Source organism: Mastacembelus armatus, chromosome 15, assembly GCF_900324485.2.
Source record: "Mastacembelus armatus chromosome 15, fMasArm1.2, whole genome shotgun sequence".
In the NCBI taxonomy this organism is placed as follows: domain Eukaryota; kingdom Metazoa; phylum Chordata; class Actinopteri; order Synbranchiformes; family Mastacembelidae; genus Mastacembelus; species Mastacembelus armatus.
In genome coordinates, this window is record NC_046647.1 from 8,153,698 (window position 1) to 8,180,317 (window position 26,620).

The window sequence follows — 26,620 nt, forward strand, 5'->3', positions numbered from 1 at the left end:
ATGTACTGCATATACTAATAATATAAATAATATAATACTAATATACTAAAAAGATTCTAAGTTGCCATGTTTTTGCAAACTCAGAAGATAAAAAAGGAAAACATGAACATTATGACATAAATAAAATGAAGTCTCACATGACTTGCCTTCGTACTCAAAGGCAACCCTCTGGGTGAGGAGGTCAAACAGTTTTTCCAACTGCACTAAGACACAAAAACAGCCAACAAAAAGTAAAGTTGCTTAATGTTGACCTAGATATATTCACTTTCTGAACCAAGAAATATTTAACAAAACTGTAAATTAGACTAACATGAATTATTAAAACTAATAAAGAAACCGTTATTAGTTTATCTAAAAAGTTGTGGAATTCTTTGGAAAATGGTCAGTTGTGCTGCTCATGCAGCAAATGATTTGCTGTAAATAGGCTCACTAGTCTGTGTTTTAAGGACCATTCACAAGAGCCCCTTGAAATGAATACCCCTCACCCCATGTGACATCACAGAACCAGTGTGTGTTATTGGTGAATGCAAAGAAAACAGGACAGAAAGGAGGCGGTGGGTACCTTTGGTATAGCCGAGGATCATATGGTTCATGGTGAATTAAAGCTTTATTGGCTTAGATTTCAATACAACAAATGGCAGTGTGGGTTTTCATTTATAAAACAGTACTTTCAAATACAGTTGCTCATTACATTAGATGTTTTATCTATTTGTTGGTTACTTTATTTTGGATACGGCATTAAAATATATTAAGATTTGTCCTTTTGATACACGTAAAGGGAAAGTGTTGCGCCATGTTAATGAGAGCCTGAGAAGAGAGACATTTGTTTTTTTTTTGTCAGGGTCAGATGAGTGGCGTTTACAGTAGCCAGGGGGAGGAGACTGATGATGTGTAGGTGCTTGATTCATTTCCATGAAGATCCAGTAAAACAGTTGGTGGAGCAGCTGACTGCTTTTTCCATTGGCTTTTTTTTTTTTTTTTTTTAATTCTAAGACTCACTGAGCCGATTCTTGCAAACTTTGGACTAAAAGTGTTTCAGCCCAAGCGAAGGAAAGCTGACACATGTTCGAGCTAAGAGCATGGACATTTTGTAATGGTGCCATGAGGTTCTACTGTACTTACAAAGTTCCACAGGAATCAACAGCAACAAATAGTAGGAATAAACAAGCAAGAAAGAAATGTAAGCAGTTCCACTCGAAGCAAAGCAAGAAGTCAAACAAGCGCAGTCAAACCAAATAACATGACCCTATTTATCATTCATTCGCATTCTTTGTCATTTTTGAACATGGAAGATATTCTTGTGCAAGTCTAACGGGACAAATCATTCAGCTCACAGTCTCAGGAAGCATCAGAGCAAAAAAGAGTCCGTTTCATGGCTTCCTTGATTATGTCAGGATAAAAGAAAAAACAAGAAGAAAAGGAAATAAACCAAAACCTACATCTAGTTTACAGCTGTTGTGTGCTATCTGAATGAATGTACAGTATATGCATGCTGCTCTGTGTGCTAGAAGAGCTTGGCCTTCTTTTTCATGTCGTTGCGTTTCCACAGGGGAAGCCTGTCAAACTCCTGGATCTCCATTCCAAAGATGTCAAAGAACGTTTCGGGCGCTAAGTGGCGCTAGAATTGAGAACAAAGGTGGAGAAAACAAAGGAGGGGAGGGTGGGAGGGGGTGGTTCCGTCGTTAGCACCAAAGCCATAAAAAGGGTCACTGCAAAAATGACAAGAAGCAATGGATATCGCACATTCCTTGCTACAACTGTATTTGTGTAACATGTTATTTACACAAAGTAAAGAAATCCAGTGTCAATTGTGCACAGTCAGGTGGAAAACTGATACCTCCAGTCTGGTTCTGTCCACATCCCTGGGCAGTTTAGCTCTCCCTCTACTGGTTATCATGAGCATTTCATAGGGATATACCTTCAGAAGGAGACACTCATCAGTGAACAGGTCAAACCTATAAGCTAGAGCCAAAAACCTTACAAATCTTTTTCATTTTCAATCAAACCAAACTATAACATGTATTTTTGTATGTTGGTAATTCTGACTGTGACAAAGGGAACACTGGGTGGGAGAACAGGTATGTGACAGGAGGCTGACTGGGAGTGAGAGCAGTTTATTAGGTTGTTTGGGAAATGCAGGTGTGCACACTTTTTTTTGGTGTAGCAAACGTGCACTAGATTGAATAAGGGCAAAACCATGAAAACAGAATTATGTAAGGGGGCTGTAATTTTCACGCACTTTAATGCAAACTAAAAAAAGAACTGATAGTAATGTAGGCCAACTAAATCCACATGGGAATGATCGTCCTTTAAAACTTAGGTGCCTCTACTTTTATAAATAACTAATCCTTTCTGTACAAGAAAACTGGCAAATAAGAGTTATTTTGGCAGAAATGCTCAATAATAAGCAACCAGAAGCTTGTTGAGGCCTCTGATCAACTCATATACACACAGTCAAGTCCTTTATATACTACACAGTATATAGTGATATGAGTTGTTTGGATGACCATCTGAGTGTTGGATTCTCCACTGTATGCTGCATACAGTATCCAGCCACTGTAAGTCAAAGCTATGTGCAGATGAGCATGGAGAAGCCAGCATGCTAAGCGCTGCAGTGACTGGGCAGCTCCTGAAGCAGCATGCTAAATCAGGAACCCAGCTAACGTGAGTCTTTCACTTCCAGTAAAAAAAGCTTTTTTTAGCTCCCTATTTCTTCCACCAATGTCCCCACACTGTGAGGGTAAATAAAACATGCCTATTTATTTTCACCCTCCACATTTTGGACTGTTGCTTAGACAAATTATTAAGGCTAGACTACGTCTAAACTGGCTGCACAATAGATCCTTATTTACACTCAGGTATAATGTATAAATCTTCGGACATAATTACATTTTGTTGTCATCAGTACAAAAAGAAGAAGATACTTGCTTTTGGTTCCAACATATTAGGCATAGATACTCCCCTGTCCATCCTTGCAAGTGCTGCACGGCCATCCTTAATGTGCTAAAGAATAGAACATACACAAATGTAATATAGTGGAAGGGGACTGCAAGGTTAATGGCATGAATATGTCCCCTAATGACAGTGGACACAGCTCGGATAGTGGGCAGGATTTAAATTAGTGTTCACAATGGGCAGTCCTTTACAGTTTTTTTCTAAATGTTGCTGCAGTTTTTTCTATGATGAATTTTGAAATCATGTATTTTAGTATTTAGCTTGAGTCATAACACTGGTAAACAACACAGGACAAGACATGAGGCAATGGCTGTACATTGCATTTACAGTATGCTGGTTCAGCTACTGGGCAGTGCATGTTTAGGCATTTGAAATCATTGCACTCCATGCCCTGTAGTTGACATTACTCCAACAGTGATGCAAGCATATAGCAGTACAGGGCAATGTGCATTCAGGGCAAAGTATTTCTTGCAACCCATGAGCAAGCAAATATATGATGCAAGGTGAAGAAGCATGCCATGACAAAAAGCAGATGAGAGACATACCTGAAACTCTGCAGGACAAAATGGGACAGAAAATGAGACTCACAGTTAATGGTTTTGCTGTCAAATCCCCCTGCCAGGCTACTATTTACAACACTGCTGTCTCTGATGACACATTGTGTGAATAATTACGCAAATATTTCAGAATGCACGTCCATTTACTTAGCAAGCCGTTTCTGAATACTGATGCTGAATAGGTTTGGTGAAATTGGCAAGAGATTTGCTTGGTGACTACATTTTGCTGGCAGCTCTCACCTCTGCCTCCTCCACACATGTCCCCGTAGCTGTTGTACTGGGTGAAATCTGTTGACTGGGGCTGGGGAGACACATACAGCATTACTTCAACATTAACATATGGGCATTTTGAGGCTGAGTCAGGACCAGAAGAGATCTAAATGTGATTCAAAATAAAACATGCAGAATTAGGGTTTCTGCCATTGGTGCAAAGATATAACACAGAAATATCTGTTTCTTGGTAATTCAAATTTTAGTGATTGCCATGTCTGTGTTACGCAATCAGCCATGGTGTGTGTGAATATAGAGTAAGTATGAGTGGGGTCTCACCCGATGCAGCCCGTTCCTGCCATAGCCAGGCAAAGAGTTAGTTTTGGTTGGAGAAGTTTGATCTGAAAAATAAACATTGTTCAGAATTCTGTTTTGCTTTGCATTTGAAATGAAATAGTGCCACGCTGTGTTGTTGCAATTAATAACTCAAGACATGTTAAAACAAATGCAGAAGTACAGGTGTTGTATAGCACAGACCTCAAGTTACAAGTACATTTGCTGCATTTAAGCTGATGAAGCTGTTCTGTACCTGCGTCACAGTTGGTCTGTTTAGGGTCATAGCGCTGAGCAGAGAGGCTGCGTGCATGACGCTCCCTGATCTGCTCTTTTTCCATCTCTTCCTTCAGAATGAGTTTTCCCAAACCAGACTGAATCTGCACACACATATGGAAATTCTAATATTTCACAGGATATCCACAGTTAATCATCCATCTCTGACTTAAACATAAACTTTCAGACACATGACTTTCTAAAATGCATAACCTCATATGTATGTACAGTAATTAAAAAGTTTATTAATATGGGATATATATATTTGTTTGTTTTGTATTTGTAGCTGTTAAAGCACTATCTTCTTATTACCTTGCTGAGATGTTCCTCCTGGAGCTGCTTTCTTTTCAAGGCCTCTTCCTCCTCCTCCTCTTTGGATCGTCTTCTCCCTTCCGAACCTAAAGATGCCAAACACAACAAAAAGTTACATAATTTTTTTATGTAACACTCATACACTCACCAATGAAGACACACACACACACACACACACACACACACACACACCCTCACACACACACACACACACACACATCTTTGTGGAGGAAACCATGCTTCACATGTATTTGAACAGTACAACTGGATTAAATGCTTCATTCCCTGTTTAACTTTAGAAAATGACTGAAGCTGCTTCATTTGGCTGTAGAGCAGTGAGGAACACACACAGTAAATGAATAACAGGTGGACAATCGAACACAAATGTGAGACAGAGTTGACGAGACACAAAAACATAGGAGCTTATTGGAATATTGGAATAGACTGACATGACGGATGTTTACACTTCATCCGTCATGTCGAGATTTTACACAGAACAGCACAATGTAGGACAGACAGACAAAGGTCAGTTTGAAGTCAGTCTCAGTTATCTCTGTCCGAGTCATTTGTGGCACTACTGTTTACAGGAAGTGCACCCATCATGTGGAGTAAATGAACGTAAAAAAGGTGAAACTGATGCTTCCTCAAGCAGAAAATAATATGGCGCCAACAGAAAAGAAACAACGCTTCTGCTTTGTGCAAGCAAAACTTAAAGAAAAATACTGCAACGCCTGGATAACAGACAGAACGGACAGAAGCAGGGATGCAGATAAGCTTTTGGGGTAGGCAGAAGGAAGAAATAAGAGTTAGGTTGTGGCGAGTTGTCCATTGCACCGCTAGAATGTAATAGTGCAAGCATGCCCATCAGAAGCCTACTGTACCTAATACAGCGAGAGAGTAGGGCCAATGGTCGCCCTCACTCCGTGAGCTGTCATCCAGAGAGGGAGCATGGGCAGCAGGGAAGGTGGCGGATCTGATGATCTCATCAGCAGACTTGCTTTGACGTGCTATGGCAGTTGTATCTAGGTTGGTAACCATGGGAACTGATCTATCAGTGTCTGGGTCACAGTCTCATAGGTAGACATCTGATCACCATCTGATCATGAGGCTCAACGATCATTTGATCTTGGTTCATCTTAAAATATATGAAAAAATGTCTTTCCTAACAAGTCACAAGCTGTTGGGCTGAGCCTTGAATCTAATCTCCTTAAACAAGTGATGAAGAACTGCCTGTGGGTAAGAGTTAGTGTGGTTTTAAGGATATTGTGAGAGTAATGTTAGTAACATCTTCCACAAGATTACAAGTCTGAAAAAAACTGGTGTGTACTCCACACTAACTGGCATTTGATCAGTTATTTTCTAGACCCATGTTAAAGCAAGACTATGTTGGCCTAACTTTAAAAAATACATTCTGCCTATGAAAAGCCGAGTCAATAAAGAACAGAAACTTCTACACTCTGGATACTGTACTCTCCTCTACATGTGCTGCTCTTACACTGTGTTTTTGCATGTTTTATCACAACAGAGAAAGCAAGGAGACATGCTTGTTTGCCGCTTGATGCACCAATCCCCGTGTTTTTAATCAAGTTGCCTCTAAAGTAAATTATTCTTGGAGAATGATTACCCTGTAATTGTTACAACTGAGTAAAGGTTGTGCAGTTTTACTACATTATTACTGTGACTTGTTAAGATGGTCAGTGTAGTGCAGTGTAAACAAACTACAGGTGAGACAGAAGAGGATTGGAGACAGACTTCAAACAGTGCTCATACATTGACACTGGGGGTGACTACATGTTTAGATGAATATACCATTTCAGTTGATTAACAAAATCATGTTCAGAGCCCAGCTCAATAGTGTGATCCCCCAGTGCAGTGGTTCCCAGTCTTTACTCCTTCCTTGCTTTGCATATATCATGTTCTGGATGTATAAAACTACTGATTATATAAATGTAAGTATTATCACAGTATGTTTTGTATATCACTGAATTATATGTAAATATTTAGGTTGGTTTCACCAGAAATTACAGTAGTACCAACTGGAGTGAAGCTGAATGTTTCAACTATTTACCCATTAACTTTAGTTATGTGAACTGCTTATCCTTTACTTTTAGTTCATTCAAACTTCTATTACCTTTTAAATACTGTTTAGACTCTTGTATTTGCTTGCTAACTAGTTTCCATGTATCGCTACATACCTGTAACATGTAGTGAAGTCAAGTGCTATGGCTAACCTAATATGTGGAAGTATATTGTTTAAGCAAATCATATTTCTTCAAATGATCTCAGCTAATCCACAGCTTTTCCACATACCCCCTGGCAACTGCAGAAATACCCATGGGGTACAAGTACGTCTGAGTTGGGAATCACTGACCCAGAGTGTTATACAGTAAAATACTGTAAGAGGAAAGGTACCGTGTTGTTTGTAGATGGGTGGCTTTCGGTAGATGTTGATCCCCTGATCTGAAAACATTCAAATACAGACAAAAAGGACATTCATAGTTTATACAGTGCCTCTGTTATAGAAATGACAAATCTACTAAACCATGATGGGCTGGGATTACATTTCCTGTGATACATCTTTGTTGTTGTTAAAGAAGAGGGGAGAAAGCAAAAGCTGACCTTAAATGGAGTACGATGACATATAGATAGATAGATAGATAGATAGATAGATAGATAGATAGATAGATAGATAGATAGATAGATAGATAGATAGATAGATAGATAGATAGATAGATAGATAGATAGATAGATAGATAGATAGATAGATAGAGACAGGTAGACAGACAGACAGACAGACAGACAGACAGACAGACAGATAGATAGATAGACAGACAGACAGACAGATAGACAGACAGACAGACAGACAGACAGACAGACAGACAGACAGACAGACAGACAGACAGACAGATAGACAGATAGACAGATAGACAGATAGATAGATAGATAGATAGATAGATAGATAGATAGATAGATAGATAGATAGATAGATAGATAGATAGATAGAAGGGATGAGCAGTGACAGGGTGTGCTCCAGCTCATACCTGGGAGGTGAAAATGTTTAGGGGTCTGAGAGAGAGGTGGGGTGCCCGGCCGGCTGTCAGGCCTGAGCGGGAGGGGGGAGCTCCGGCCACTCGGTGGGTCAGTGCCTCCAGTGAGAAGAACCAAGAACAGAAAATAAGCAGGGATACTAAAGGGGAACCACAATCTGAAGGGTGTAACACACAGGGACCAGCTGCATCAGCTGAAGTAATTTTGAGGCAGTTGGAGACAATCTGGTTGGTTCGGATGAAGGCAGTTAATGGAGCTGTAAGATATGGGCAAGATGAAGGCACAAAAGCGGATCAAGCTACCAGGCTTTAAAATAGCACGATTAAATGTTTGGGAGATGTGTTATGATGATGAAGCATAATGTCTGTTGTGAGTTCTCGGTTCAGTTCACAGTTAAGAAGTTAATACTTCCCAGCATGCAACAGCAAACTTACATTTATTACAAAACCTTTCTATTTATCTCAGCCTTACAGTTTACTAGAGTCTGGAGACTCATTCTGAAAATGAAAAAAAGGCATCTATCATCCAAATTCAGGGGGAACTGTCAGTTTGGATATTGGATTTGGATTACAAATATCTCTAAGTGCATGCAGAGCTGTGAAACAGAAAACCCGCCAGTAACTTTGGCAGTGGTAAGGTTAGTCAAAGGAGAAAAAGTGCTGCATAAGTTTAACATTTTGGATTACTGTCTAATGAAAAATGGCTCTAGAATGACAGATGAGGCACTGAGAGGAGGTGGCATCCCAGGAGATGATGGAGATGATGTGTTGCCTTGTTGTGGTGGGGGTGGGGGCGCAGAGCAGCCCTTACCTTGGCTATGGGGGAGGAAGTGGTGTCTGAAAGGGGAGGTGGGGCGGGAGTCACTATTTCTGGAGCTCACACTGTTACTGCACAAGGAGGAGCAGAGCTTCTGCATGCCTGTCAGAGCCTCTGCAGGGACGGAGGGTGTGGGACAGGGGACAAAACCCCAGGACCAGGAAGCAGAAGTGGACAATTTCGGGAGACGACAGAAGGTGAGAAGGTGAGAGACAAAAGAATAGGAATATAAACAGGAATTAAATGTTGAAAAGAGGAAATAAAAGACATCCAAAGTGAGAGGTAAGAAGTCTTCAAGATGAACAGTTTTTCACTTTGAAATCAAACTTCTTGGTGAAAAGGAGACCAAACTTAGGAGAATTTGTGTTCTTAAAGGTACAAAGTTGACTTTAAAGTTGTTTGATGCAAAAGGAGGGATTGTACATTATGTCAAATCAAAACATCAACAAGAAAAAAAAAATCAAAAACTTAACAACCTCAAGTCAATTTGGATCAAGTTCCCTTTAAGGTGATAAACAGCCCTGAAGGAAGCAAGTGTCAACCTAAAGGTGGAAGGTCAGTAAACTCTGCCTGAGCAGTAAACTACATACATACACACAAAATCATACTATTCAATACTTACCTGGTCTATGAAAATGCTGTGGTGACCGTGACAAGGTAGGGGTGTATCCATGGCGATTATAAACAGGTGATCCTATGGAGCCCTGACTGGTGGATCTCTGAAGGATACGGTCCCTCCTGTCATAAGAGCCCTGACACACACACACACACACACACACAGGTTGATACCTCATACCATTAACAGCTGAGATTAATGAAAATACATTATATATGGGGATTTGAAAAAAGATTTTTTGCTCACCTCACCAAGTGGAGTTGGCGACATGTTTCTTGAGGACTAGAAACAAACCAAAAGTATGAATTATGGATTTGTCATCTTATACTGATAGTGTTAGGGTTAGGGTTAGGGTTAGATGTCTGCCTTTGAGTGACTGCTCCATAGAGGAAAAATAGATATAAATATCATACCATCATAGTGGTAACAAGCTGTACCAGGAATGAAAACGGCCTAACTGCTGAGCTTCCACATTTTTCCGAAATTGTTTCTACAAGGCACATAATCTCCCTTTTGAGTAAAGCACACCTGTGTTCTTTCCTTTGCGCTTTAGATTAGTTTATCATCATCATCATCATCATCAGCGCACACTGATGCGTCTTACCTTGTCATCAGGCAAGGGGGAACGATCCTTCCTGGCAGTGTGGAGCTGTGAGATACACACAAGTTCAGTACTGTATAAAACCTTTAATTACAACATCAGAACTATCTCAGAATCAGTAACAATTATCTTGTGTTCAATAATCCTTCTTCTTTTTTTCCCACAAGGGAAATAAGCATGTGTGTTTACCTCTCCCACACTCTCTCGTCTCTCCTCTCTCTCGTCCAGGGAGGTGGTGTACATAGGTTCATAGGTAATAAGATCAGGGCGCTCAATGTCATAAATGGCTTTGACTTTTGGAATGGCTGCTAGGTCTCTGTAATCAAGGATCTCATTGTCTACTTTTGCCTAAGGAGACAAATAAAGACAAAAATGCATGTACGAAGAGTAAAGGGAGATTACTATTGTACACCTGTACTATTACTGAACAAGATGCAACTGTCTAACATAATTTCTCACAAGAGACACAGAACAGCTAACGGTTTTGGCACAGACTGTTTAGACATATGGCTTGGAGACTTATCTTACATAGATCGTGTGACCCGGTGAGCCAGGTATGCTTGAACCAGGTCTGGAACAAATACTCTCAGATGACGACCTTGTAGGCTGTGAGAAAAAAAACATATAAGTAGCTGTTAGGTGTTAGGCTGCCTCCCATAATCCACAGAACACCTTCCTTTCCATAATACTCTATGCATATTACTCCAAACGCTCCAAAAATCACACAGGTTTGCCTTCATACTGTATGAGCAATGAGAGGGAACTGCAACCCCTGTATTTATGTTTCATGAATTACATGAAGTACTTTGAATTACTAACATGTCATTTCATGATTAGGTCATTCATCTGCAAATTTGCAAAGTGAATGAGTGCTTTAGGCTGTGATTTTATGCTCTTAAGAACCTCATGCCTGTTTATGGGAAATGATCAGTTTGGATGGCAGCAGCAGGTCTGAATGCAGTGTAATTAAATAAGCTTTTCACCTAATAGGTAAATGCGGATTTTAGAAAAGACGAATTAGTAATCTGTGACATCTGCTCCTCCAAATGTGTGTGCATGTTAGTGTCATGCACAGCTGATGTGAGCATAGTTTATTGTGTTAAAAAACAAGAGTTGGATGGCTCCTTATGACACACACACAAAGAGGGCACTGCAGGCTGTCTCCAGCAGATGGCAGCATACAGTGCATCATGTCCTATATATATATATATATATATATATATATATATATGATGGAACACAGGATGATGCCATCTCATAGCCAATAGCGAATACAGTACCTGCCTTTCTGTTTTTTGGAGTAATAAGAGGGACGGAGGCAATAGCTGTGGAGGAAGGGAGAGGGGGGGTTCACAGGACATCACACAGGGGTTGTGCCTCTCGAATCTGACTCACGGTTTACACAAACATCACAGCGAACATGCCCACATGTAAATATGCACAAATATTTAGCCACACACACTCACACACATGCTCAACACTGCCTAAATAGCCAAATTTGAACCACAGTCGGTTAAACGAAATGATTTAAACCACAGGAGGTTAGGGTGTTAACATGCAGAGTTCCTTGTTACATATTCTGCAATTCTATCCTTCCCAGTAAAACACTGTCATGAGAAAGGGAACAGAACAATATTTTAGTCAAAACAAAGTTAAGGACAATAGAGTCGGTGACACCCAAACTCCTACCCGCTCCCTGTGTCTCTCTTCTGTTCTAGTTGTGTTCTTGCAGCCAGGATGCCAAACTGTTGATCCTATGGAGGAAGACAAACAGAGAAAATATCTAAAAAAAAAAATTCACATTATTAAAATATGTATTTGCATTTGTTACTTAACATGATCAAATGAGACACAATATTGCATGTTTTCTTGTATTTCTAATGCAGTGTATGAGTTTTTGATTGATTGTTGCAGCCTGAGGCTCTGGAGTAATGGTTTTATATTGCTGTGTTGATGTCTGATGGCCTGTGACTAAAATACTGCATTTATACTAATAAACATAGAGCAGGAATTGACAAATGAGTGAAAACTAAACATAAATGAGAATAGATAGAACAAATGCAGCTGCATCAACACCTGTCACAAGCGAACACCGAGTGGGTCTGCTCACCTTGCAGATACATCTCTTCTCCTTCTGTGAACATCTGATTGCACCTGCTGCATCTCGCACAGCTGGGGTGATAGTGCTTGTCTCCTGCCTGGAAAACACAGCACACAAAGCCGACGTGAAATTACAGGAAAAAAAAACGAAGCACGGTGAATCTGATGCTCCGCTCCCCTTTAAAAACCCAAACCCTGTTATAGCAAGAGATTGTTTCATCAGATCCTGTGTACTGGTAACTGTCTTCCCTTCACTGAAAAATTGCTGTTGATGAACGAGTGGCACTGGACAGCTGTGGGTGAATATATTCTCCTAAAGTGCTTTACGGGATCCTGAATGTGACCACCATGACAACTACCCTTTTTGATACAGTTAACCTGCCTTCAAACATTTGACTGTGATAACAGCAATGATCTGACAGAGTCCTCTATTATAAACCCTTTGCAACTTTGACCAGGGCTGATAAATACCCAAATGAAGTTTTGCCTGCTGTATAATAACCTACCAGTCATATTTCAACAGGCAAGTGACCACTCAGAGATATGGAGACACAAACTAACATTTGCATTTCACATTAACTCTATGAAAAACTGGGCTATAGCAAGTACTTCATAGCAACTCCTACGCAATCCTCTCCTCATACATTATAAAAGTGAATTTCCCTCTCAGGGCTAATAAAGGTACTTATGCTATATGTGTAGTACGCCATTAAGCACTCTCCCCATTTCTCTCTGTCCTTAATAGCTGCATTAATTACTGCTCACTTTAATGAGCATCCACAGTGCACTCCCAGAGGAGCAGACGATATACACAACCACCAATGTCTACACAGTATTTGACCTGGGTCTTGGGTCAGTGATTAGACAGACTGGTATGACTTTGCCCCCACTGATCCATTGGCAGCAGCTCAGGAGTGAGGTGCCAAGGCCTTCTCCCATTGTCATAAAGGTCTGCGTTAGTGCTGGATCACTGTAAGCCTGACCAGCTGCCTAACGCTGAAATTTTCATACCAATAAATGACACACAACTCAGCATCTGATTGAATGAGTCTGCTAAACAGACAAGCCAGCACACATTAACGGAGCTCAGACAACGGTACTAACAAGTTTCATAACAGCTGCATGTCAGACAGTATTAATGAATAATGAACACTTTCTAAATGTCAGATCACATTAGGTGTTTTATGTAATATTTATATAATTTGTGGCAAAGCAAGCTTAGATGGGTCTGTGCAAGCTTGTGTATTTAGAGGTGGAAAGGCCAAAAAAAAAAAAAAAATCAGCTAAGAATTAATCTTTTAGTTGAATACAGTCATGTCAAGAGTCTATTTGGCTCGGTGCTGAAGAGATTACACCAGAGATTAACAAACTACACTTCACAATTCCACTCCAATGCAACATCCTCTTTCCTCATGGGAAGCAAAATTTAAATGTTGTAACAACGCTCGACATTTGATAAGTATCAGTTTATTTCTATGTGCATTACGTAAAGCCACATATAGCAAACATTAATTTGAAACTTCAGATAGAATTTAAAAAGTAGCTCTTGTAGGTATATTATGTAAATCATATACAAGGACTGAAATGCAAGTCTTTGGGGCCATAGATGTTCTTCAAACTTACCTTACGCAGGTAATCCATGGGCAAGTCATTTAACAGCAGCATATAATAAACGTCACATTAGATAGCTGCACTGACAGACATCCGCCTGTTCTAGAGAGCCAATCAGAGCGAGGCTGCTGATAAATGGGATGTGTGTGTCTTACCTCTAGCACCTTCCCTGTGATGAACTGATGACAAGCCTCACACTGAACTCCGAAATGGATCTGGTAGTCCTTCTCACAGTAGGGTGCGCCATCCCTTAGAAGAGAGATGCAAACTAAAGTCTCTGAGCCTTGACAGTGAATCATCAGAGGATGCAAGCTGATTTTGACCATGCAGCCTGTATTTACAACAGTAATGTGAGCTGCTTACTTGCTGATGTACTCCCCAGTCAGAACTTTGCTGCAGGCCTTACACTTAAAGCACCCCAAATGCCACTGCTTGTCCAGTGCTAGAAGTGCCTGTCCGTTCTTAATGTCTCGACCACATCCTGCACAATCTGTGAGAAGCAAAAGCAGCATGACTTTAAAAAGGCTTTTTGCACAACCAACATGTCAATAAGAGATCAAAGAAATACAGATGCAGATTGTGTCATGTCTGCAGTTGTGTCAAACTTTAATGGCATTAATAGCTTTAATGGGTTCGCTATATTAACTCGGGGGGGGGGGGACGACTCATTGGAATCATTGCATGTAAAGAGTGAGGCATCTTGTCCTTTCTGAGCCAAGACACTAGATGGTGATAGAGGGTAACCAGCAATGTTATGACAGCTGCCTCTTTCTATTACCCACATCTTTCTAACTAGGGTACTAAAAGCTCCTTCCATAACCAACCTGAGGCTCTAAAAGTGGTCTCTAAACAAACAATGTCATCTCTTTAATGAATAGAGGATGAAAGCAACACAGAGCTGACTATCACAGGGGACAATAACCACATAAGGCATAACGAGGTTGAAGTGGTGACGTAAGGAGAATCAGCATGCCTTATTTATAGGTGACCTTGTCTAAAAGCTTTTCAAACATCAACAGAGAGACCAGTTGGGGCAAAAGAGAAAGAAAGACAGAAACAGGATGAGTTGGAAGTGGGAAGGTTTGAGGTCTGCACGTTCCCAGTTTCAGTGGCAAGGAAATGCATGGCCATGCATAATTTAACAAGCCCTCGCTCCTAAAGGAACTAGGCTGGTGGAACACAAGGCTGTGTTTACAGAGAACAGAAGGAAAGTGGAGGAACCCCCTTAAGGATACCTCTCTTTCATTTAATCTTCAGGTATAACTGTGCTGCAGGAGAGATCCTCACACACTCTTTTCTATTTTGTACTATTGCTGTACTCTACGTTTGTGTGGAATTGTTGAGTAGCACCAGCTTCAAGTTTAGACACTCAAACATTTTTTTTCTGTTTTGTTTCTCCTTAGAGAAATAGTTCTCAAACATTTTGTGAGATCTGTTTATTCACTATCTTTTGGAGAGAATATTAATAAAAATAATCCCAAAATAATTTGTTTATTTTAATTTAGGTTAAATATTAGAAACAACACAACCACACAACAATTTTAAACAAATTCTATATTTATTATAGTTTCTCAATTTTAAAGACTCCAGCATTTTTGTAGATATTTAGCTAAATTCATGTAATTATATGTGCAACATGACTAATGTGCAACTGAAGATTATTCATCACATGCAAATATCACAGCTAAAATGCCTGACCGACAGATAAATGTCATGCATGAATTAGCCCTGAAAACAGTTTTTTGTCTCTCTAAAACTTTTCTAATTCCTCCATTCACTTTAATTCCTACTGCAAACTATGGCTACTTACTGCTGGAGCCCAAGACGTCCTTTGGTCCTGGAGACATGGGCTCGACACAGTACTGACACAAACAGTCCTTCCCATTAAAGGTCACTCTGTCCCCTGCAGGGAACGGTCGTCTGGAAAAGAGGTGACATTGACAGTCGGTCAACAACATGAGCCGTGGCCCTGTGGTGAGTGTAAGAGTTTATTAGCTGTGGCTTGCAGGTTGTCTGATGGCACTAAAGATGACAGAGCTGATGATGTGAGCATGTGTCCAAACTGTCTGAGGAGGACATTTGGCCTAATGATGCAGACGTGATACAGCATGTTACTCTGCACTGTTTGCTGGATTTCCAGCCATCTCTGACCTCGACTCTGTTTGTGTTGGACTCACATCTTTCAGAGCAACACCAGATAAAGTAAGATCTAAGTAGCTCTAGAGAGAAGCATTTGTGGTGACTTTGTTCTGAGTGGATTCATGGATAAAATTCAGGTCAGTTTCACTCAAAGATATGATTTAAGCACAAATTCAATCAGGAAGACTGAGATACTTCCATGCCCTGTTTTCTTTCAAAAGCTCCTAATAAGTTATTTTTGACTTGTGTCGCCTAATTTTCTTTACATGGGCACATCCCCGATTTCTCTCTATCAAGAACTAACTTTCAAATGGAGCTCAGGGCAAAGATGTCTACACTGCAGCATAATTATTGTATTTCTAGAATTGACAAGAGTTGAAAGCCTGAAAAGACTGGGTGTCTTACTTGCAGATGGTACAGACGAAGCAGGTGGGGTGGTAGGTCTTTCCAAGTGCAGTGACCACCTCCCCCTCCACAAAGTCCCCACAGCCATTGCAGCGGGTGCCGTGCATGCGTTGATAATCCAGAGTGCACAGATACTCTCCATTCTTCATGAAGAATCCCCCCTGAGCAAGGTCACAGCCGCACGCTGTGAGGGACACACACATTGACACTCTGAAAGTAAGGTCATTTAGTTCTCTGACCACATCAGGCATCCAACCACCAAACTCGCCCAAACGTCAATGACTTCATTAAGTGTAATCTTGAGAGACTCAGTCAATGCATGAAATGGATGCTGACTATAAAAAACTCTCAAAAACACATTTTTACAGCTCTGTTACATTGCGAAGCATAACATAAAATCTTTTTATCAGCGTTAAAAAAAACTAGATCCCCTTTCTCCCTTTAAAGGAAATCTGCATTCAAGGCTTGTGTCAGATAATCAGCACCACCATATCAAGGTCTTTTCATTGTTAGTGTGGAGGTAGATTGTTCAATGCAACAATCGTCAGGAAATAGCCTTGATCTGTGTCTAAAGATATCTGGCTCTGCCTGCTCCATACCACACTGTCAGTCTCTAACAAGCTTCCTTCCATTCAAATATAACCTTGGTATCCAGAAAAACATGAAGCACTGACAGAAATCAGGGAGAAAATATTTCAACGATATTTCACTGTTGGTATGCCACTGTTAGCTACTGATCATGTTAAAGTCTGAGTGGATGCATTCAAAACTGTGAAAGCAGAGCGGCTCTATATCTTGACTGGTCAGTTTTCAAACGTGACATGTTTAAGTAGCATTTAATTGTGTCTGATCAATCAAAATTGTATAAGTTCATGAGTCATGTGTACTAAAACAAAACTCTATAGCCTTCTTAGCAATGTTGTGAACACAGGTAGAGCACAATGGCACTAAATGCAAAGTAAAGCTGAAGCGTATAAGAATCATTACTTTTGCATATTAGGTCAAAAGTGTTGGGCAAATTAAAATATGGGCTCAATCAAGGCTCTGTATGGAAAATTACAAGATAACCAAGGTTGTTTTAGTTTGTCTTGATAGGGACATGAATGTCTGGACCCATTTTATAATTATCCAACCCATTGCTGTAAATACAATCCAATCAAAAGCACAAATATCAACCAGAATTAAAGGGAAAAAATCAGGGGATGCATCAATAAGATTTATCTTCTGAGAACCATGACTGTCTGTACAAGAGGTCATGAGGATCTATCAGGCTGCTGTTCATTCTAGTGCAAAATGGTAGACTGAAGGCAACCAATAAACATTTATACATGCCTTGTGTAATTATATCATCAGTTACCGCCTCCAAAAAAATTCATTAAAACAAATCAGTCGTTGTACTATAAAAAGGCGAAAAAACTTTAGTAGTCCATCCTTCCAGCACTTTGAAGTGAGCCTGGGAATTTAATAACCCTTTGGAAATCCCACAGCTAAGAGGGAAAATATTTTGATGTTTGAGATAAGTGTACCTAATTATTCTTATGCAATGAGCCACACTAAATCCTGGGGATGAATGGGAGAGAGTGAGAGAGAGAATCAGATTTAACTGCATTAAGGCTCAGGGATGATGAGATTAGTTTGTAAGCGAACTGAGTTGAGAGAAAAGCAGCAGTGGAGATTTGGTGACCTTTGACTGTGATGTTTGACTCTGCTTTTAACTAGATACATGCATTACATGAAATCTCATGAATTTAAGATGGTCAACTTATGAAATTGAAATGAAAGTGCATCTAAGCAGACTGAAAAGTTTTGCTTTTCTGCATTTCATGGAATGAGATACAGTAACTGTACACAAAAAGAGGCTGGCATGGCATTTGGGATTTATGTGTCAAAGGATAATTTCTATTAATAACCTTTGGGTGATAATCAAGCTCAGTTACACTGGCATGACCAGAGCTGACAGTAATTGTTAGAGCTCTAAGAGGTTGTAGACTGACAACAGTACACATAAATTTAGAGTGAGGACTAAGGCAATGTGTCTTTTCTGCTGTTAAAGCTGCCTCGTGTGTGCAATGCCCCCCCCACCACCACACACACACACACACACACTCACGTTTATCATCACGGACTCTGTGAAGGTATTTACATCCACTTGTACAGGACAGAAGTAGGCACTAATCTCAGTGTTTGCTGGTGTTATTCTGGGCACTTGACAAACAACTTTAAGCTAAATCTGTAACTGTGCTTCAGTCACAGATTAACTCCAGGAGCTTCAGCAGGGCAGTTTCTGCCTGCAAGGCTGTGGCCGCTTGGTCGGCTACATCAAAACCATGCCAGAAACCCATCAGTAATAAGGCTAAACACAACAAGATTGGCCCTGTGATTAGTCATAGTAGTCTGGATGGTACTTTAATTGAAGTATGTGGATCTGAGAAGTGGTTTTGTTTTGTATCCTGTTGTTATAGGAGGATGGAACGGACATTGTGGCTTTTAGGGGCTATCCTATCCAAATGTGGACAGGAAAGGATCTGGAAAACAATTAATTCACTTGCTTTTCATCTTTTTACCTCAAGTGCCATCAGCTTTCTCTATCCCTATGAACTATTATATTTCACCAACATATACATGACAGGGAAGAATCATATTTTAAAAAACCTGACTTGTTTATCAAGCAGCATGTAGTGAATGAAGGGAAACAAATGTCCTATTACTGTGACAGTATCAAATTTGCTATGAATTTTAAAACCTCACATCTTCACTGCCAATTTTCACACAACTCCCACATTTTTCTTCTCCTATTGAGAAAAAATACATGTCCAAACTGTCTGGGGTCTCTCTAAACTGAACTTATTACCCAGAAACTGTCTTCCTGATCATAATAATGGGATCATCTGACATGGTGTAAGGCTGAGACAAATCACAAGCAGTAAATTCAGTCTTATATATGAATCACCAACTGCAAACACCATCTTGATACAAATTGTTGAAAATCTTATTGCTATTGTTTTATTTGTATTATTCCTTTGTGACTGTGTGGTAATGTACCTTTACAGGTGAAGCACTTGAGGTGGAAGTGCTTGTTCTGCACCCGCAGCACCTCGCCCTTACATGGTTCCCCACACTTGTAGCACTGAATCAGGGGCTTCTCTGTGGAGTGGTGGTGTGTGTCCTGTGCATGAGCCACTGAAAAAAGAGGAGACATTACTGTTAAACTATAACGTTCAAATGTTGGTCATTTTGTCTCTATTGGACATTAGCCAGTCTTAAGAGAGACAGGAAACAAGTGGGGTATAATATGCAACTAAGACTCTCAGGCTGGAAAGTGAACAATGGACATTGTGGTTACGTGTTATGTGCTTTATCCATTATGCCACTGGACACCGTTTGACTGGAATAGTGATGAGTCATTGTGGCTGCTGGAGGTGGTAGTCAGTGTAATTTTCGTAACTGTTTTTTTTTAAGCTGTGCTCATCTGAGGACACTCTCTGTACAAAGACCTGAATCTGCAGCATCACACAAAGACCAAGATAAAAACCAACAGCTGAGAGGCTGTCAGCAAAAAATAAACATTGAGCAGGACAGCACAACTTTGGGTGCACGGCCCAGATAAGGTTCTCTAGAGAACAACAACCTAAATATAGTCTATCTTGATCAGAAAGCCAAAAAGCTGAGGGGAGCAGGGCTTAGAACATGGCACACTAAAATGGTATCAATGAAATCAGTTTCACTGTTGCATTTACTGTCACCTTAAAAGGAATATTTAATATAACGTTATGGTCCATTAGTTTAGAGTGTTAGCATGTTGGTGTTAGAAAATGACCATTAAATGTCATGTGCAGTATCCAGTGTTATCTTTAGAGCCATATGCTGAGATGGCCAACCCTGGTATAGACAGGCACTGACACAACAGTGTATGGGACATAAATACTCCTACAGTGCTGCACTGTGCACAGCTTATCAGCTATTCTGAAACAAGTAGATTACTTCACACACACACATGAAAGGATCTTTGCTCCGCTGCTCTGCGATGAATCATTAGTCTGCAGGGCTAAAATAAGACACCACCAAAGGCTCAGGAAAAAGATCATGACCAATCAATCGTTTACCTAAAGAAGATATTACTCTGTGTTTTGATGACTTAGCCTGAAGTACAGTTGCGGTGGCTTTCTAATTTTGAGAGATGGTTTGATTGTAGTAAAATCAAATCAGAGAAAGAGAGAAGAGTCTTCAGAACATTATTTATTTTAATGAGACACTTCAACAGCCTTGAATTTATTGTCTAGGGACAGTCTTAAATGTCATGGAGAGAGTTCACAGAGTGTTGGACTGTTCATAGTTTGGACTGAAGAGGAACTGAGAGAAGCCTGAGGGGGAGAAAACAAGTGGAACGAGAAGACAGACAGCAGGAGGAATGGTGCACAGAATCTGGGTACGAGGGACGGGAAGGTAGAGGATCTGTCTCCCTGGTGTCTCTGATGTGATTACACTCCGCAGGACAATGAGTCATCTCTGGGTGAACCAGACTACTGTGACAGTGAACTGAGTCTCAGCTCTGTGTGTGACATTGCACCTCCATAGAAAAACACAGGCCATCTGGGTAACTACACACTGCAAAAATATATCCAGTCTAACAAGTCATTTTAAGCCTCACACACACGCTAGAACAATTTAAGACAAAATACCAAATCAATACAATTTACAAATTATAGTCAGCCTATAATTTCAATTGGGTTTGATGATATTGTCCTCATTAAAGTAACTGCTGAGATGTGAGATTTAGACATCACTACAATAAAGTGCAACATGGCAAGAAATGAGCAGTCAGACAATCAGACATGTTGAGAAACAGCTTTGCCACATTACTGGAGTCACTTTATTTAGAGGTGAAACTGACAACTGAAATGTTAGTAATGATTGCACAGGAAAACTAAACTACAAAACAAGAACCAAGCTGTAGCAAACTGGTAAATCATTTAACACTAAGGAGAGGTACATTAGTTCCATTTGTTCAGAATAAACTGTAGACTTTTTTCAGCAAACAAAAACATCTCCACCTTTTTTAATATTTGCAAAATATTAAAAAGAAAATAACATCTCTCTAACACATTTTAAATACGTAATATGTGTGCTGCCAGTAGGGACAGCACACATATTACCTAATGTCATAACAAATTGACAAAAATCCCAAACAGATGTTTGGATCTCGTGGATCAGAGGATCTAAACTCTGAGGTTTGGATGGGAAGCTATGAGCGCTGTGTGTTTTTTCAGCTTAACCCTGCCTTTTCCACTATAAAGTGCTATGGTTGTGTGAGCCGTAGCCGCACAAGGGCAGTGAGACTGTGGGATAATCAAGGCAAAATGCATACCCAGCACAATGTTTCATAAAAATAGAAGTCAACACAAAAACATCTGTTTGATTTTCAAAAAGGATTCCCAGTGAACCATTTCAATGATTTGTTTGGACCTAAAATCTATTAGTATATTCTCTTTCAAATGTTCAGCATGCATCCATACTTGTCTACAAATGCCTGACTTCAAGCAATTTTACTTCAGTAACATGGATTTGAAAGAAACCCATTAGTGAGTCTTAGGGGTTCTTGCCATGGTGTCAAAATGGCTTGATTTGCTAGAATGTATACTGTGTAACAGTATCAAAAATTAACCATGGAGCACATGAAATGACTTCAGCAATGTGCAACTTACTGTGAAATATACAGTAGTACAATATTTCTGAATGCTGCTCACTTTCCACTTTCTGAGCTGCATGCATTGGCTGTGCTGACAGAGTGATCTGTCCTGCCTCATCACCGGGGGATAAAGTGAATGATATAAGCCTAAACACACACACACACACACACACACACCCTCACACACACACACACACACACACACACACACACACACACACACACACAAAACCATGGTGCTGAGGGAACAATAACCAGCAGAGCATCCCAAAGCCAGGCACAGAGGAAAGGGGGCTGCTCTCACCATCCCTACATCGCACCTACCCCCCACCCAATTTAAGCAGAGCCTAGCTGTGTTGGCAAAAATAAAGGCTGCAGATGATGGAGGGAACTGAAAAAAGCCATCTTGAATCCCCTGAGGACAGATTTTCCAGTAACACGTGCTCCAACCTTGCTGGTAAACAACAACAGAGTTGGGTTATTGACAGAGAGTGCGGGATTTGCACAGGACGTTCAGAAAGTGTTGCCTTAATTTCCCACATGAACTGTAAAGAATTTAAAACCATAGTAGCGATTCTGAAAAGCACTGAGAGAAGAGGAATTCAATTAAACAATAGATGAGAGTTGAAAAGATCTTATGAAATATTCAGTCGCTGGTTGCCTTTGTTACCACAAGATTCACAGACAGACGAGTTTCCAGCACAAACAGCAGTCTCAAAGGTGTGTGTGTGTGTGTGTGTGTGTGAGACGCACACATACACTTGGGACTTCCATATCCATACAAGTTGTCTAACCCTCAATGAATATCAAAAGGCACAAAATATGCCCACCACGAAATCCCAATGTGTGATTGCAAGAGTGCGAGGTTGGGGGTGGGGTGGTTGGAGCCCTTTATCACCCAGACATAACAAGAAGCTTTTAACCCTCCTCTCCATGAATATGTATGTATTCACCACCTCCCCATCCCTCTGCCCCACCACCAGTGCCCCAGACAAAGCACTTCAAACGCAGGCAAAAATTATGAGGGGGTGGGACCCTATCAGCCTTCACCAGGCCCCTCCAGCCTTGAACAACTAATCCTCAGGGACCTGCATTTGAAGTGATCCGCTCTGAATAGTTGAACACCACAGTGTGGAACGTTTGTTGTTGAGCAGGTACACAAGAATAATAACATGGTGATAAACAGAGAAAGAGACTTCCAATCCAGTCATTTAACAATGGCATGAGACAATGGTTGGTTCATGAACTGCAGAAGTCATTGTGTTTGCAGAAGTGGAGCTGGTGAAGGCTTTGCTCCTTTGCCTCTGAATGACTGGTCATTACGGCCCCAGACTCCCGTGTCGTATTTCCTGTGATAATCAAACCAACTGAGGTCAGACAGGGAGGAAGTTTGTTGACTGGCACAATGTGTGGTCACAGTCTGTGTTTCTTTCATGTGATTCTCATGCTTCCCATGTTGTTTTAGCCTGTATGTTTTAGGTCAGTGACTGTCTCTCACTGGCCGACCACTTATCTCATCTGTATATTCTGGTGGTCTGTGCCAGCTGTACAAACAGTGTGCGTATTTGAGAGTGTGTGTTGCAGTGATGTCTATGAAAGGGCTTAGATGCTCTATCAGGGGGTAGACACTGGCGAGCTTCAAAAGATGAGGCACCACTGCAGTTGTCTGCAGCACTCTGCAAAATCACGGGAGGTGACTACAGAGCCACATGACACTAGATTTTAAAGTCAATAGAAAATGTTCAGATTGTGAATGCAGAGAGTTCTGGGAGTTGATGTTTCTTTGCATGGTGCAGTCAACATGCATGTGATGACAATTATCTAATTTCACAGCATACAGTCAGCAGGGCATCTTACATTCAATGCAGAGAATGTGAGAAAGAGAAGGAGCATAAATGAATCAACTAGTCGCACGATTGTACACAAACCTCAGACACACACGTAGAGCAAGGTAAAGAAGATCAGACTGCCTTCGACCTCAATAAATTACAAACTATTTCAAGGGTATTCTTGGCTTCGGAAATAGGACAACCACCTGCACACGGGCAAAACGCTAACACTGCAATCCCTTGAATGTGATTCATCATTCTGAGCATTCAGTATAATACAGTATCTGGCCAGCTGTGCTTCCTTGTGGTACAGAGCCCACCTGGCGTCAGACAGGGTGCATGGAGAAATCTTTGGCCACAGAAAGATTTCCCCTAGCTTTCTGTTCAGAGGACATAAAAGCTACAGGCCTCTAAATATGGACGATAAACCAAGACAAGGCTCCTACTACTGACATATCCCAAGAGTTGGCAGGCAAGGTAGTGGGTTAAATCTACGGAAAAATTTCAGAGAGGGATTGTGGGAGATGAACATGTGGCAGCCAGAGGTTATGGGTGTTCTGCCAGCACGAGGATTCGATGGCAAAGGCCTTTTTTTTGTGGCCAATCGAATCCACATCAAGGGAGCAAGCCTCCAGCCACCAGTGTGCTGTCAGAGACATAAACAAACCTACACATTCATATCTGTCAAAAAATTCGGTAAACAAGTTATTTTCAGATAAAAAGAATATGACATGCCCACACGCAGAACACAAAATCTGTTGGTCTACACAAGCTGGAGGATTAACCCGTAAAGCATTCACTGAAATACAGGAGTAACTCAAGACACCATTAAGGAACTTAGAGCCTATGTAGTGGTGACGATGTATAATAATTTACTACTGTGATTAATGGCTTTTATGTTCATTTCCAGTCCAATAAACCAAGTGGAAAGATGATGTAATACTTAGCTTTTTCCATTACAGTGATGAAATTCTAGGACTATTTCTAGATTCAGTATACAAGTTGTACATTTACATTACTCAACAAAAAAAATTTTCATTTCAACTAATTATTTGCAATAAATAATTTTACCCTGTGGCAAAGGATGTTTGTCATTGGCTTCATTTTGGAATAATTTCAATTAGGAGATTTTTTTTTTTAATTATTATTATAGAAATTTGCATCTCTGTTGCTGTGAGTCATCCTGACAAACAAAGGTCAACCTTATGACCACATGCCTCAGTCATTTGCTGGGAATGTTGCTGGAACATGCTCCAGAAATTCACCTAATTCATCCCACACGGCTGTGCGACCACGGTTATAGGTGGAAACGATGATCACTTGCATTTAACAGGACACTATGAATGAGGGCACAGCTGACAACAATGGAGTGTACCTTTTAGATGGTCGTCATGGCAACGGCTGCAGACAGAGTGAATGCGAGGGGGAGAGGGATGGGGAGACAGAGAGTGCGGGTCCATACCTCTGCGCAATGTGCATCCCTACAATATTGCTCCGCTTTTCCTCTCTACATGTTACCTTTTTATTCAGCCTCCATTCTGACAGATTGTTTTAAGTAAAAACCGTCACATTAAAGCCCTGAACATTTTTAGATTTGTTGTTAAGCTCCTACACAACAAGCGGGATGCTTTGTTCCAACATACATTTACATAAAGCCCAACGCTGCCAGTTTCAGCAGACTTCAAGCGAAGCATCAGCTGCTAGAGAGTACTGAGTAGGGCGTGATCGACCATGAGCTAGTCTTTAACTAGAGAAGATATGGTTATTTGTTGAAGCTGCACAATTATACTGTGTCATTAGGCATGTTTCCTCCAGGCAACACACACCCACATAAAGAAAACTATTTCCATATTAGCATGACTATGTATCATGTGTACATTAATAATAATCAAATCAGAGACTGAGGATTCAGTAAAACTAAATCTAATTCAAACAGTCGGCAACAGTCTAGTGCAAATCCTACTGGGCATGCTGAAAATCTAAACACACTGCAGACTGTCAGCAACATGACAGGCAAAACAAATTCCAATAAAAGCATAATCATCAGCCACACTGTTTCTGACCAGAACTGTAGGGTTACCTTTTTCTTTGACCATGACCATTGGAATCCGGGTAAATCTGCACCAGAAAAGGCTCTGAGGATCGATCACCAGTAACACAGCAGCTGCTAGTTCCTTGTTTTACTCGAGACTGAATGGTGAAAAAGAGAGTGGAGACACCACAAAAAGAGAGAGAGGCAGAGAGGTATAGGTGCTGCGAAGCTCTCCTCCCGAAAACACAGCTACAGTGTGGGGTTTGCCTCCCGACTGTCTGTTTTCCTCCCATCCCTCTCTCCCAACTCTGCCCACTCCTCCTCCTCCTCCTCCCTCCTGCTCCCCTCCTGCTCCCTCTCTCAGCCCCTCTGTTGTGTTAACCGCCTCTTCATTGCAGCAACTAGGTGACTGCTGCTGCTGCTGCTTCTGTGTGACCAAAACCAGTAACCCCAAAGTCCCCAAAACAGACGCACACACTACAGTACTAATGCAGGAAAACACACATCACCTCCCCTGAGCGACACATACGTAAAGATAAACTGATACTCACTGTATCTATATTTATAAAAATCTGTTACATCAGACTTTCTTCTTCTCTGTCTTTTTCAGTTGTATCATCTTGGCCTCATAAAACATTTGATTCAACTTCCATTGTGACCTATAAACTCTCAGTTTATGACAAAATGAAAATAAAATCTGCTACACAAATAAAGTTTTCAATAAACTGAATCTTCTGGGTTCCATTTAAAAATATATTGGCTTTGAAATGATCAAAAATAAAGCACTGGAGTAAAAGAATGACTTCATATTTGTAACTTTGTAAAAGGAAGTAGTTATAGCACCAAAATAAATTAAATAAAAAGATATAAATAAAACATCAACCACATTATCTGAAGCTTACATATGCTTCCTAAAACAATAGTTAATTTAGAAGAATATTATCTATAGTTCAGTGTGAAGAATGAGAGATATTATGGATTATCTAATCTGATCCATTCAGTACTATCCAGCAGATCTGAATGACAGCTTAGGTTGTTAATATTTGCACCACATCCAGCAGGTAATATATTATATGAGAACTACATGTGAAGGC

General features: G+C 40.5%; 1 protein-coding gene across 14 annotated transcripts in view; it reads right to left on the reverse strand.

Moving 5' to 3' along the window:
• Positions 1-588: 588 nt before the first annotated feature.
• Positions 589-26,620, reverse strand: part of LOC113131502 (actin-binding LIM protein 1) — a 31,435-nt gene continuing 5,403 nt past the window's right edge. The window contains exons 1-26 of one of the 14 annotated variants that reach the window (XM_026308819.2): positions 25,575-25,813; positions 19,022-19,159; positions 15,980-16,163; positions 15,246-15,355; positions 13,799-13,925; positions 13,591-13,684; positions 11,835-11,922; positions 11,414-11,478; positions 11,005-11,049; positions 10,253-10,330; positions 9,914-10,072; positions 9,728-9,772; positions 9,370-9,405; positions 9,130-9,259; positions 8,502-8,621; positions 7,685-7,789; positions 7,056-7,103; positions 5,525-5,665; positions 4,644-4,729; positions 4,312-4,435; positions 4,062-4,123; positions 3,753-3,813; positions 3,501-3,508; positions 2,929-3,003; positions 1,838-1,918; positions 589-1,618 (exon numbers count right to left, since the gene is read on the reverse strand). In XM_026308819.2, the coding sequence (XP_026164604.1) occupies positions 1,505-1,618; positions 1,838-1,918; positions 2,929-3,003; positions 3,501-3,508; positions 3,753-3,813; positions 4,062-4,123; positions 4,312-4,435; positions 4,644-4,729; positions 5,525-5,665; positions 7,056-7,103; positions 7,685-7,789; positions 8,502-8,621; positions 9,130-9,259; positions 9,370-9,405; positions 9,728-9,772; positions 9,914-10,072; positions 10,253-10,330; positions 11,005-11,049; positions 11,414-11,478; positions 11,835-11,922; positions 13,591-13,684; positions 13,799-13,925; positions 15,246-15,355; positions 15,980-16,163; positions 19,022-19,159; positions 25,575-25,596 (2,346 nt within the window). In that variant the 5' untranslated portion in view covers positions 25,597-25,813 and the 3' untranslated portion in view covers positions 589-1,504. Of the gene's footprint in view, positions 1,619-1,837; positions 1,919-2,928; positions 3,004-3,500; positions 3,509-3,752; positions 3,814-4,061; positions 4,124-4,311; positions 4,436-4,643; positions 4,730-5,524; positions 5,666-7,055; positions 7,104-7,684; positions 7,790-8,501; positions 8,622-9,129; positions 9,260-9,369; positions 9,406-9,727; positions 9,773-9,913; positions 10,073-10,252; positions 10,331-11,004; positions 11,050-11,413; positions 11,479-11,834; positions 11,923-13,590; positions 13,685-13,798; positions 13,926-15,245; positions 15,356-15,979; positions 16,164-19,021; positions 19,160-25,574; positions 25,814-26,620 lie in introns of those variants that run through there. The other 13 variants (XM_026308818.1, XM_026308821.2, XM_026308820.1 and 10 more) reach the window with 13 other exon arrangements.